This window comes from Rhinopithecus bieti, unplaced genomic scaffold, assembly GCF_001698545.2.
Source record: "Rhinopithecus bieti isolate Rb0 unplaced genomic scaffold, ASM169854v2 scaffold_20101, whole genome shotgun sequence".
Taxonomy (NCBI): domain Eukaryota; kingdom Metazoa; phylum Chordata; class Mammalia; order Primates; family Cercopithecidae; genus Rhinopithecus; species Rhinopithecus bieti.
Window position 1 is genome coordinate 1,782,056 of NW_016810242.1, and position 13,828 is coordinate 1,795,883.

The 13,828-nt window shown below is 44.2% G+C and overlaps 1 protein-coding gene across 1 annotated transcript in view; it reads left to right on the top strand.

The window, feature by feature from the left end:
* BRINP2 (BMP/retinoic acid inducible neural specific 2) overlaps positions 1–13,828 on the top strand; it is a 110,537-nt gene that overhangs the window by 46,956 nt on the left and 49,753 nt on the right. Inside the window, exon 2 of the mRNA XM_017891703.1 lies at positions 10,625–10,969. Coding sequence (XP_017747192.1) covers positions 10,701–10,969 — 269 coding nt within the window. The 5' untranslated portion in view covers positions 10,625–10,700. The remainder of the gene's footprint in view (positions 1–10,624; positions 10,970–13,828) is intronic.

Below are 13,828 nucleotides of genomic sequence, written 5' to 3' on the forward strand. Positions count from 1 at the left end.
CAACTCATATATTTACAAACACAATCCCGGAAACAATGTGTTTGCTGGTCACAGCTGCATCTGTAACATCTCAGGAGCTCTGTGCTATTCAGTACAGCTCAGGGCATTATCATTTTACATTCTGGTCTTTGCCAAGGTCCAAATAGGGCAGAGCTTGGGCTAAAAGTTCAGATTCAATGACAGGCCTGGCAGAAAGCCAAGAGCAAAGGTAACATTGAGGCTACAGGTCACAATGGAGAGCTGCTTGTCAGCCCTTCCTCAGGTTTTCAGCCTACACAGTGATGAGCAATTTCTCTGTGATTGGCTTGGGTTTATTTTGGCTTCCTAGGCCTTAAACCACCCTATGTATATACAGAGACTCAGCTGGGAAGTGAACTGGGGCTTAAGCAACAGAAGCCAGTCTGTTGGGAGGAGGCAGGGACAGAGAAGGGTCTCTCTCTGAAGTACAAAAGCAGCTGTCAACAAGGGATTGAAGTAGATGACTAAGCCAGCTTCAGCAGCTAGATCCAGGGAGATGGGCAGGCCATGCTCAGGGACAGGGGCCAAATGGTTTGATTCAGGCAATCTTGGTAACAGGAGGTCCAACGGCCAGAATACATAAAGAGGAACCCTAAGAGGGGGTGCAGTCCAGAAGCAGGTAAAGGGGCAGGAAATTCCTGGGGGCCTATCTACCTACAGCAGGAAATGGAGGAGCAGAGAACAGGAGGCACAGAAGCCAAAAAGAGTGTGGTGTAATTTGGATATTTGTTCCCATTCAAATCTCCTGTTGCCATCCCCATTGTTGTAGGTAGGATGTGGTGGGAGGTATTTGGATCATAGGGGTAGATCCCTCATGAATGGCTTGGGTCATTTCCTTGGTGATAAGTGAGCTCTCACTCTGAGTTCACACCGAACTGTGGTTTCAAATTGTGCAGCACCTCCCCCACCTCTCTCTCTCTCTTGCTCCTGCCTTTGCCATGTGATGTGCCTGTGCCCCCTTCCCCTCTGCTATGATTATAAGTTTTCTGAGGCCTCTCTAGAAGCAGAGCGGATGTGAGCACCGTGCTTCCTCTAAACCCTCCGGAACCATGAACCAATTAAACCTTTTCTTTATCAATTACCCAGTCTTGGGTGTTTCTTTGTAGCAATGCAATAATGGCCTAAAGCAGGGTACAAGCCCCCTACACCTTAGATGGACATGTGGAGACTGGGCAGAAAGGAGGGGGATGAGGAATCTGGGCACAGGCTCAGTTGGGTTTGGGGATATGAGGGAAGAGCACTGTAACTCAAGGGCATGGAAGAAACCAGCAATTGTGGATTGGCCTGTGGTGGAGGAGTACGCCTAACCTATGGTTTTCAGACAGCACAGGTGAAATACCACTGAGTTCTTATGAGGCCATGCTGACAGCCCATCTAAACAGGAGCCACACAGCTTCCAAAAAAGCAGGATGCTTATCCAAGCTGGAAAAATGATTTTAGGTGAATCCTGCTTGTGTACTTTAAGATTTTAGACTTTTCTTCAATCTTGCAATTTTTAAAATGAAAATGACCTGGAGGAATCTAGAGTAACCTCATGTGAAAACAGCTACCTTATTCTAGTCTGTAGCTGTTAGATTTATAGGTCATGTAAATGGTATTAAGGACTCTCCTTGGAAGAACATTATTGGCTTCTCTGTTCCTGAGTTTTCTTCTCTGTACAGTGGGCATAATAACAGCATCAACCTTCCAGGGGTTTGTGCATAGTAAATAATGCATGGAAACTGTTTAGATTGATGTTTGGTATATAGTAACTAACATATAAACATAATTAGAGGTGATTATAATGGCAACTCTGGGACTCATGAGTTTTGAATTTTGAAAATTTTACCATTGACACACATAAAACAGAGACAGACAAGCTGTAGGCTTAGTGTTAAGAGACCCAAGTTCAAGTTCTGACTTTTCCCCAAACCAGTGGTGGGTCTTTAAATAACGTATTGCACTTCTGTGACTAAAAGTTTTCTCACTTATGATACAATGTGAAATGAATTTTATCATTGACTCTCATCAGAATGTTGCATCAAAATCTCCCGGGAGGTTTTTAAAAAATATTCCAAATTATTAAAATATACCCCAACCCCATATATCAGTTATTTCCCTCTTTCCTCCCCTCCCTATTTCCATTCCACTCCCCACCTTCCTCACATACACACACTACCACACGTGCTCCAGGCTGCTGAGAACCACTGGGCCAGGTAATCTCCAGGATCCCATCCCTTCTCCCCAGTTCCAGGCCATGATCAGGTGGAAATTAACCAGGGAACAGAGGCGGTAGGAAGCCAAAGCGACCACATAATCAACGCACAGAGCTTTGAAAGGCTTCTTGGAGAAAATGAGTCTAAAAGATGTGAGAGACCATTGTAGACTCACAGAGAGGAAAGGCAGGAGTGAGTACAATGGCAGGACTCATATCCAGACAACTGGGGAATCAAGTGACCGCAGGATGAAGGTGAAAGGGTTCTGGGTTGAACCTATCACTACAGTTATCAGCTGCAGAGGACTAGGGGTAGGGGGACTGGTGAGGTTATTCAGAGTGACCTGTAGAAACCTCTAAAAGGCTAAAATGAGGACAGGTCTTTTAACAGAAATCTTCCCTTTTCAGGCTTCAGTTTTTTCACCTGTAAACAACAACAAAACAAACAAACAAAAACTAAGATTGGATGAGTCTATGAACTGTTTTTGGACTCTTTTTAGTGCTAATAGCCTCTGTTGGAGCAATGGAAAAAATAATGGTGAACACACAGCACTCACCATGGGCCAGACACCTTTTTTTCTTTTTATTTTCTTTTCGAGATGGAGTCTCACTCTTTTGCCCAGGCTGGAGTGCAATGGCACAATCTCGGCTCACTGCAACCTCCGCCTCTCAGGTTCAAGTGATTTTCCTGCCTCAGCCTCCCAAGTGGCTGGGATTACAGGCACCTGCCACCATGCCCAGCTAATTTTTATATTTTTAGAAGAGATGGGGTTTCACCAGGTTGGCCAGGCTGGTCTCAACCTCCTGACCTCAGGTGATCCACCCACCTAAACCTCCCAAGGTGCTGGGATTACAGGCGTGAGCCACCGTGCCTAGTCAGGCCAGACACCTGTTAAAGGATTTACAAATATTAACTCTTTTAATCCTCACAATCCTGTGGAGTAGCACTATTATTTTTATCTTAAAAAAGAAAAGAAAACAACAGACAAAATCAGATGAGGGACTTGAGGCAAAAGTGTTGGAACCAACCTGGGAAGGTAGGCACCCAGGTTCTGCAGTCTGTTCTCATAACCACTCCGCTTTGGAATAGCCAATCTGGGGAGCTCAGTGACTGGAAGTGGAAGGCAAATTGGTTCTCAGGGCCACAAGGAGTGGCTGGGGTTTCTTAATGATGGAGGAGGATGGAAATGGTTTTGAGGAAGGTTGAGCTGCATGGAGATGAAGTTTTAAAGGTTTTGAGATGAGCAGCTTTTTATTTAGAAGTTCTATTTGATCAGCAGTATCATCTTTCTATTTGCTAGTGATCCCCCTGACTGGAAGGGAGGCTCTGGAGGAGAAGGGTCTCCCTGGTCTGCACACTCAGCCCCTGGCTTTATCGCTCAGGGCTCTGGGCAAGCCTGTTAGTTCGTCTCACCAAGGAAAGCACCAAGGACACCCGACAGGCGAGTATGAAGCCTCAGCAACTGACAGATGAATCTGTCCTTGATAAGTGAAGGGCTAGTTATCACACAGAGAAACCTATAAATTTGGGGCCTGAGAGCAGGGGGCCTACTAGGTCTAATGTCACTAAAGCTGTACATGTTTGTGAGTGCTGTGTGTACGTGTGTGTGTGTGTGTGTGTGTCTGTGTATCTTTTAAGCTCATTGCAGGATCTCAAGTCCTATGTTTTGTTCCTGCCCTATGAAGGCAAAGGCTGGGTCTGTCTTGTTCATGAGATTTACTCCCATCCCTTGGGACAGTCCTTGTGCATAGACATTACTTAATAACTGATTGACTGTTTGATGAACAGAGGTGAGTGAGGTTAAGGAGAGCTGAGTTATAGGTCTCAGAGTCAGAATATCTGAGTTTTACTTCTGTTTTATTGTGGAGTGATCTCCAGATGGTGTCTTTGGCTCTCTCGGCCTCCTTTCTTAAAGGTCTTAAATTAATGTAAGAATATTTAGTAAACAGTAATTATGATTAGCTCTTACCTTTGCATAAATAATTATTAATATTATTAACCTGAGTCTATACAGTGAGGATATGTATACCCTCACCGGTTTTAAGTCATTCCTGACCAGCAGTGGGGAAATGCATCACCTATAGCTTGCCAGTTCCATGCTAGTCCTAAGGATGACACTGAAGGTCGAATCATGGAGCCTGGGGAGGGCAGTGACAAAATGTGTCACCCCTACTCAGGTTCAAATGGGAGAATTATGGGAGCTGATAAGGCTATACAAAATGAAACCAGGAGCACATTGTCAAGGCAAAAGCACCACGATTAGTCTCTGTTGAAGCTGACAGTTTATTGCAACAAGAGGGAAGAATAAAAGTCATAGATCTGAGCTGATAGCACCCCCACATCCACCCTTGCTCTTAAGAATGTCGTGTCATCTCTCCTATCTACCTTCCCTTTCTTGTAAAAACAGGAGGTTTTACATCAAGATATTGCGGATGACAAGAACAAATAACACTTTGTGTGATTTTTTTTAACCACTGACACCCTCAGATTTATTCAAGAAAACATCTCCTCAACAGAGTTGGCCAATTAACCACTTAAATGGCTTGAAAACTTATTTAATGTCACTGCCTAATCACTTTATGAAATGTCACTGCTCCAGTAGGCAAAAATTCCTGCTTTATACCCTGCTTCTTTTTTTTTTTGTTTTGGTTTGTTTTGAGACAGAGTCTCGCTCTGTCACCCAGGCTGGAGTGCAGTGGCGCAATCTCGGCTCACTGCAAGCTCTGCTTCCCGGGTTCATGCCCTTCTCCTGCCTCAGCCTCCCAAGTAGCTGGGACTACAGGCGCCCGCCACCATGCCCGGCTAATTGTTTGTATTTTTAGTAGAGATGGGGTTTCACTGTGTTAGCTAGGATGGTCTCGATCTCCTGACCTTCTGATCCACCCGCCTTGGCCTCCCAAAGTGCTGGGATTACAGGCATGAGCCACTGCACCTGGCTACCCTGCTTCTTTTATGTTTCAGTCCCTTTCTGAAACACAGAGCTTCCTTCCAAAGAACTCTAAAATCATAATGCCTCTCCCCTTTCATATGTGCCCCTTATATTTACATAGAATTATGGAATTTCAGCAGCAGGTGGGATCACCTGACCTCATAAATCATTTTACTGATGATACAGTAAAGCTCCCAGAGGGAAGTGACTTGCCCGAGGGAGCCAACTTGTAAGTGGCAAAGTCTCCTTTTTTTTTTTTTTTTTTTAAATAGCTGTAAGTCATATAACTGATGCTGTGAGGTATAAATACTATGGGATCTAGGATAGGTCAACCTCAATCTACCACTGAAATCTGTGACCTTTTGCAATTTACTTATTCATTTCTAGCCTCAGCATTCTCATCTGTTCAAAAGACTGATTTTATTGTTTGTGCTTCATAAGCAGTAACTATCTCACAAATATGAAATGATTTATGTTGGTATTTATTAATGATAATTATTATTAATAATCTTATTACCTACAATATTACTCTCACACCTATTTTACCTTTTCTCCAGGCCTATAACCATAGCTTAGCCAAATCCTTAACTCCCCAAGATATAACCCCTCCTTGGCAATAATTTTCAATGAAGAAATCTCTATCTCACTTGCCAAGATATGGTACTCCAGCAGCTAATGCCTCAAATCCTGAGTGCTTCATCTTTTGACATACCTAGCATAAATAAATATTTAAAACAACAGGAAGATGCAAAAAAATTCCCAAGAAGTCTTCAGCTGGGTAATAATCTGAGAGTGATAGAGACAGGATTCCTATAAGCTCTACCATTTGAAGACTGCACTGCCTACATCTCATGTGGCTTCATCTATACATGATTTTTTTTCATTGACAAAGCTGTGACCCATTTAATCCATGGCTTAAAGAACAGATTTGAGCTGATGCAGTCAACAAAGGAAAATCCATGACTTGGTTTACCTGTACCTTTGGTGCAAAGCTAATTTATTCTTTCTTTAGATATAAAACTGTCTTAAGTGCGGTCTAATAAATAAAATGATTTGGCTTTCACAAGTAAATTTATAATTCTTTTTGTAAAGGAGCTCACTTAGCCATTACTTTAATATCCTAGCATATAACATGGAGGCTTACTTATGCAGTCAGCTTCAGGACAAGAAGGAAAAACTGAAGCACAGTGGGGAAGGTACTAACTATTTTACTTTTCTGTTTATTAGCAGTTCCACCAGAAGTTGTGATGATTTAGACAGTTAAAATTTGCTTGACAGGTTGCTGCAGCAAAATTTCTAGTGATATTATATGTGGAGCATAAACAGGAAATGGCCAAAAGCTGTTCCCCTTAAAAAGCCTGATGGTAACACAACTGTCAATGCAGCAACTATTTTGTCCTTTTTTTAACAGGTGAAGGAACATGTTCTAGGGATTTGTTTTAAAGAAAGTTTGAAACCTGTTTAAAACTTCTGTTTCTTAAACAGAGATTTTTTAGTTAAAATGTCTTCAGATCCTGAGAAAAATGAGTGAAGCAGAAACCATATGTTTCTAAGGCCAGGTTTTTGAGAGGAGCAGTCAGCACTGAATTCAGGCGTTCTTGCTGTGCTCAGCAGACTTGGCCCGGCAATCAGAACTGTTTGATTCTAAAGCTGATACTCCTATAACCAGGCAGGTTCTAGCACATTGTGAGTTCTGAAAAAGCATAATTACGAACAAAGAATGACAAGAAGCACCCGTTGACTTAATATAGCTTTCTTCTTTCAAAGAGCATACAGCTTTTTCACACGTGTGATCTCACCTGTCCTTAGAAAACCCTCGCCTGCTAAGTGAGGTGGTGACTATAACCACATATTGCAACACAGGAGATCAGTGCACCAAGGGGTGAAGTAGCTGGGCCAAGGACACATGTTTTCGGTAGCTCACAATGACCGCACTATGAAATGCATGGAATTGATTCATCCAATATTTCTGAAAACCACTTATGGTCTCTGACCTGAAGGGGTCCATAAACTAGGCAGGCAGGGTGTGATGTGACTCAGCTGAGTTAGGGGAGATGATCAGTCTCATTCTGCTCAAGAAATTGCCACACTGGCTTCTTCTCATGCAGAGAATAACAGCTGGTCTCCAGGGAGCATAAAGAACCCTCACTAGGCCAGGCCTTATGCAGAATGGGAGAAGCTACAGTTATCTTTTATGTGTCTGCATTATTTTCCTATTGCTGTGCAACAAATTACCACAAACAATGACATAAAACAATACAAAAGCATTATCTCACTGTCTCTGTGGGTCAGGAGCATGGGTACAGGTTAACTGGGTCCTCTGCTCAGGGTGTCACCAGACTCAAATCCAGGTGCTAGACAGGGAAGCAGTCCTTATCCGAGGCTCTGGGTCCTCTTTCAAGCTCACATGGTTACTGGCAGAATTTGTTTTCTTACAGTCGTATGACTGAGGTTCCCATTTTCTTGCTAGCTGTTGGCTAGCAATTGCTCTCAGATTCGAGAGCCCATCTATAATTCATAGCCGTGTGGCCTCCATAAGCAGTTCACCATACGGCTGTTTGCTACTCCCCAGGTCAGCAGAAGCTTATCTCTTTGACACTTCACTTTCTTCTAAAGGCTCACTTGAGTAGGTCAGTTCTACCCAGGGTGTTGCTCAAGGTTATTCAGAAACCTTTGTCCTCACTGCCACCACCATGATCTAAAATATTATCTGCCATCTGGACTTTCTGCATTCATCAGATCATAACTCAAAGGCAACTGATTAGCAACCAGATCACGGGAGTGACATCCCATCATACTCACAGGTCCTGCCCATACTCAAGGGGAGGGGATCATATAGGCATGCACAGAAGGGTGTGGGAATCTTGGTCATTTGAGAATTCTGTGTTCCAGTGTCTTCCCACCCACATCCTTGCATTTCCACCTTGATGTGTTGGATGTCTTGGCCTCCAGAATCAGGTAGCTGCAATCTTCAAAATGAACATTTCCCCATCCCCTTTGTCAATATGCCTTTAAACAAAATAGAACAATATTTTACAAAAGGAATTAATTGGTAATGTTAGAGTTTCAGGTAATGTAATGAGCACTTGCTTTTGTATTGCCAATGCTTAGCAGAGTGTCTGGCACTTAGGAGCCCTCAATTTATGTTTCTTCAATAAATGAATATGTGAATGATTATATGAGAAATATTTTGGGCATCCTCATCAGATTGCATCCATATAAAAAAGGCCTGCACCCTCTATGTACAAAGCTGATTTCACTTTTTAGTTTCAAATGAGTTTTTTTTTTTCCTGGTAATGCATGCTTATTATAAAACACTTGGGGATTTTCCTTCTTTCTATGATTTTATTTTTTATAGTTAACTTTTTATTCCAACTGGAACTGATTTTCCAATATTAGGTATAAAATATTCCATCCTCCATGCAATTAGTCTCTGATGCTTTTTTTCATATACTTAAGTTCTAATACATAAAAAGGTTTATTTCTAGCTATCTATTCTATTGCATTGATCTGCTGTCCAATTTGTGTGCCAGTATCACCTGTTTTAATTATTGGAATTCTATCATGTTTGAAGATCTGGTAGGGCAGGAGCTGCCTCACTATTCTTCTTTCCTCTTTCAGCCCCCATCTCTAGTTTTTTAAGTGAGGGTCTGTCTTATCGCCTGCTCTAGTTCCTTAGGCTGTACCACATTCTTTATCAAGGTCTGGACATGCAGCCAGATCTAGGCTCATATTCTACTTCTGCGGTCTCATAGGCTCAACTATTCTGGGTCCCAATAAAATATAAACATACTAATCATGGCTATTTAACAAACTTTCTGTGAGAACTGTGGTAAGTTCTAAGAGCTGCCTAGCACATGAGAGGTGGTCAATACCCACCAGCTGGAGTGAAGGAATGACGCTGAACATCCAGCCGCTCATGCTGTGTCCTCCATCCTTTTAAGCAGGGGTTGCAACTCTTCTGAAAGCATCCTGTATGACTGGTGAGGCACGGATCTCTCAGACTCAGGCCAAACTTTAGGCTGGGAGAGTTCCAGAATTAATGTTTTTTTCCAGCCTCTGTGCAGCCTCTTTGGGATTCACACTGATCTGATGGAAGTCAGGGGGTTTTGTGAACTGGAGCCAACCCAGAGTGCCCTGGGGGATTCTGGCAGGGGGCATAAATCAAGTGCTGAAGTCCACATTGTCTGCCCTTACCAGAGTCTGGAACTGCCAGGGAATTAACACCCCTTGCCTCATCCCCAGGGAGCCTGCCTCTGCGCTTTGGTAGTCAGAGAATGTTCTCAAGCCGTGAACTACAGGTACTGGGGTTGGGGGTCATTCTGGCACACACTGAAGTGGTGCTGACAAGGAGAGATGGGCAGATTCTGACAGTATGTGCTAGGAATTAAAGATTGAGGAAATGATCACAATTCCAAGAAGCCCCACAGTACTGAACAGTCCTGTGCATCTGCCCAGAGGTTTAAAAAGGTGACTCGCTGTTCTCAGACCAAAGAGTAGGCACTGGAAATCAGAGACCTGTGATGAGTCACAAGGCAGCCAGGAATTTCGAAGGCCAGAATCTTACTACTTTCTTGGCATCTTACCCCTAACTCAGAGAGGGCAGGGCAGGCACTCATTCATCCCTTCAAGAACGGTCTGTGAAGGTCTGCTCCCAGGAGCTGGTATAGAAAGATATAGCAGTTATTGCTCAGCCCTGCCCCTCGTGGTGCTCCTAAACTGCATAGTGAGGTGAGAGGATGATGGATATCCTGGAGTGCATGATCCACTCTGATGATGCTATATGCAGTATCTGAGTTCCCCATTCCAACTCCATCCCACGTGATCTTCAATAAGAGAGGAGATCAGATGTTCAAGGCTGGAAGAGGTCTTAGAAATTAGCTCTTCAAGCCTGTCTATACATTAAACCCAGAGAAGGAAGTGATGGCCCACATTCACTCAGCTTCACAGCAGCAATGGAAGGAACTTCAGTACTTTTCTACCTCACAATTCTCCACTAGAAAAATAGGGTTGCTTCTCACCTTACATCAAACTTTGAGAGGCAGCCCACAGTCTGAGGCAATTGCAGAAACAGATTGAGCATTTTTGGAAGAGGAAGACAGAAATGGATGGTGTTGAGTGGGCCAAGGTAGGAAGCATGGACACAACATAACATAAGGGTTAAGAGTCAGATCCCCTGAGTTCAAACTCTGGTTTTACCACTTAATAGCTGTGTGAACTTAATTAAGCATCTTTCTTAAGTTTCTCTCTAAGCCTCATCTTCTCATCTGTGAAATGATGGCAATACTGTTTCCTCACATGTTAGTTTTAAAGATTGAATGAAATGATGTACCTCAAGCACTTAGCTAAATGCCTAGAACCAAGTTGTGTTACTAGGATAAAGGATTTCCAGAATGGGCCCAACCCAATTATAAGTGATGCTCACAGGCCCATGGGGTAAGACCAGGGTGCCCAAATGACATCGCCTTTTGTGCTTTTCTAGCTCTGAGCCCTGGAGGAGCAGCACGGAGCGGGAGAGCGTGGCGAGAGAATGAAGAAACCAACCGCCCGGGAGAAGCATGAGGTGGCAGTGTGGCACTCGGTTTAGAGGGCTTCGGCCGGCAGTGGCCCCATGGACAGCCCTGCTGGCACTGGGCCTGCCTGGCTGGGTGTTGGCTGTCTCAGCCACGGCGGCTGCCGTGGTCCCCGAGCAGCATGCCTCTGTAGCTGGCCAGCATCCCCTGGACTGGCTGCTCACAGACCGGGGCCCCTTCCACCGCGCTCAGGAGTATGCTGATTTCATGGAGCGGTACCGCCAGGGTTTCACCACCAGGTACAGGATCTATAGGTAAGTGGGGGCCTCCACTGAGACAGGGGCTTCCCTAAGAACCCAACCTGCACAGCCCCTGCTGGTGTGCCAGCCCAAACCCCTAAGCGGGCTGGAATGCCCTCAAACTGAACTAGAGGGGAAAGCTGGAGGAACAACAGGCAGGGAAAATAAGCCTACCATGTTAGTTTTTAAAAAAAGAAAGAAGAAAACACATACAAGCTGGAAAACCTGCTGATGCCTCCTGGGAAACTTAGCAAAAGGGTTTCTATTTATAGGTTGTGCTGCTTATAAATTGAGGACAAATCAGGCAGCATGGAGTCAGCGTGTGGCCCAGGCTGCCGTAGGAGGTCAGAGTCAAATGCTGGGGCCAGGTTTTAACTAATGGGTTAGATAATTTCATGAGTTGTAATTACTTAGACATACAAACAAAGGAAGAGCAGCTCCAGGTCCTGCCTTAGAGGTCTGGGGAGCCGTGCAGGGTCAGGAACAAACCTGCCCTTACCCTTTGTCAACACCCCAGGCTCTGCAGGCCTTGTGGGGAAAAGGCGTTAGGCCCTTTAGGCCCATGCCCAGAAGCATCAGAGCTGAAAGTCAGACTCCTGAGACCTGCCTAATTCATCATCAGGTGGAATAAGCCAGGCACATATTCCTGGCTGCTGGACCAGCACTTCAAAAATAGAGTGCTCCTCCACATGCTCACCTCCAGGGCTCCCACAGTGCACCAGTGAACTCAAACTTCCCTTCGATCCCTCTGTCCACTTGCCCCCTTGTCATCTCTCCCCTTACCTGCATCTTTAGATAACCCTGGGAGCTTTGGTGATTTTTTTCTTTGTTCAAAGACATTTATTTTCTAATTCAAATTAGTTAGTTAGTTTTTAATGCAAAAGAAAAAAAAAAAAACATGAAAAGCACAAAGAGAAACAAAAACACAAAACCATCCATTATTTTGGCAACTAAAGGTTACTGTTGTTAACATTTTGGCATATGCATTTCTAGTCATATGAACACACTAATGTTTTTGGACCTCTTGCTAGATTTAGCACCTTGCACGCCTTATGTAAAGTAGCTCCAACCCTGTGTTGGAAGAACAGTTATTCTCCCCATTTTACAGATGGGGAAATTGAGGCCCAAAGAAGTTAAGCAACTTGCTGAAGGGCACAAAGCTAGTGAATAGTGGAGCCAGGATTAGCTCACAAGGAGGCAGATTGCAGAGTCTGGGTTCTGAAAATATATTTAGAGACATGTTCTTTTTTCTGGGAGTTCTTTTTTAACATCTGCAGTAACGACACAACCACTTTAGATTTGTAAGGGGTCTCAGAAGTGTGGTTTTAAGAGTATTCAGTACAGTATCAGAAGATTCCCAAATGGTAAAACAGCGGCCATTTATAGAGGCCATTCACCTGCTTCAAAATTCCCACACTTGGGTGCAGACAAAGGAGCAAGGCTGGAGATATTTGAGGGGCTGGTACTTTGTGGACCCAGAGATTCCTAGAAACAAAATCCTACTCCTAGGAATTGCCTGCCCAGCTGTCCTTTCAGGCCATTTTTCTCCCACTGGGCTTAGATGCAGTCTGGTCCTGGAAGAGACTGCAGTTCACACTCCCTGATTTGGTGATTCTGGCCCTTGCCATCTTCCAAGAGCCACAGCAGAAATTCACACAGCATCACCAAAGCAGAGAGCACCAACTCAGGCTGGGAGGGACTGAGTTGATACCTGCTCAAATAAAAGCAGATGAGGCACTTTGGGAGGCCGAGACGGGCGGATCACGAGGTCAGGAGATCGAGACCATCCTGGCTAACACGGTGAAACCCCGTCTCTACTAAAATACAAAAAACTAGCCGGGCGTGGTGGCGGGCGCCTGTAGTCCCAGCTACTCGGGAGGCTGAGGCAGGAGAATGGCGGGAACCCGGGAGATGGAGCTTGCAGTGAGCCGAGATTGCGCCACTGCACTCCAGCCTGGGCAACAGAGCGAGACTCCGTCTCAAAAAAAAAAAAAAAAAAAAAAAAAAAGCAGATGAGTAGAAGAGGAACAGAGTAGAGGGTTAACTCAGCTGTCAGTAAACACCTAAGAATCTCAAAGAGATGGCAAATTCAGGGTGACCTTCTTTTTATGAAAGAAATTTTTTCAATCTTTCAAAAAAAAAAAATCAGAAAATCCACTCTAGAACGTGCTTAAGCAGAGAATCCCTCCAGTCCAGTAAAATAAGATTTAATTTACCTTAGACTTTTTAGTTTATCCCAAATCTCACAGAAGCATTGTTATCACCAAAATAACTTTTAAAAGTTTACTGGAATTGAAGTCAGGCTGGGAGTCCTAAAACTACTCTCTACTTCAAGGAGCTATAGAAACTAGAGGGAACAAACTGTCAGCTTCCTTCTCCCCTCAGGAGAGTTTTCCTCCGGATAGCCTGGTAGCCACCTAGTGCCTGGGCGGCAGCTCCGAGCTGGCCCGCAGGGAGTGTCTGTAATCATTTCTGCACCATCAGCTGTTCTATCAGTTGGTAATGGTTTTCTGATCATTTAATGTGACAAACTCTTACACTGTGCCATTCTGTTTCTCTGGGGTCAGTTATTGCACATGAACCTGTACTTGGGGAAACAGTAACCAGTCATTCTGACAGGAGTGTAGTATTCTGATTTGTGACCCTTTGGTGGGGCAGAGAGAGGACAGTCACACACCGCTGCTTCAGGAGCATTCCTCGAGTTTTGCCTTTAGTGATGAAGCAAAATGGTGGCTCATGGGCCCTTATAGAGCTCTACATTATCCCAATGGGAATTCATTTTTATCCCTTCCCACTTTGTATCTAGTGGCAATTTCCTCTGGCAAATTTAGGACCTTGCTGGCATTGACTAAAGCAGGTCAAAGAAAACTGGTA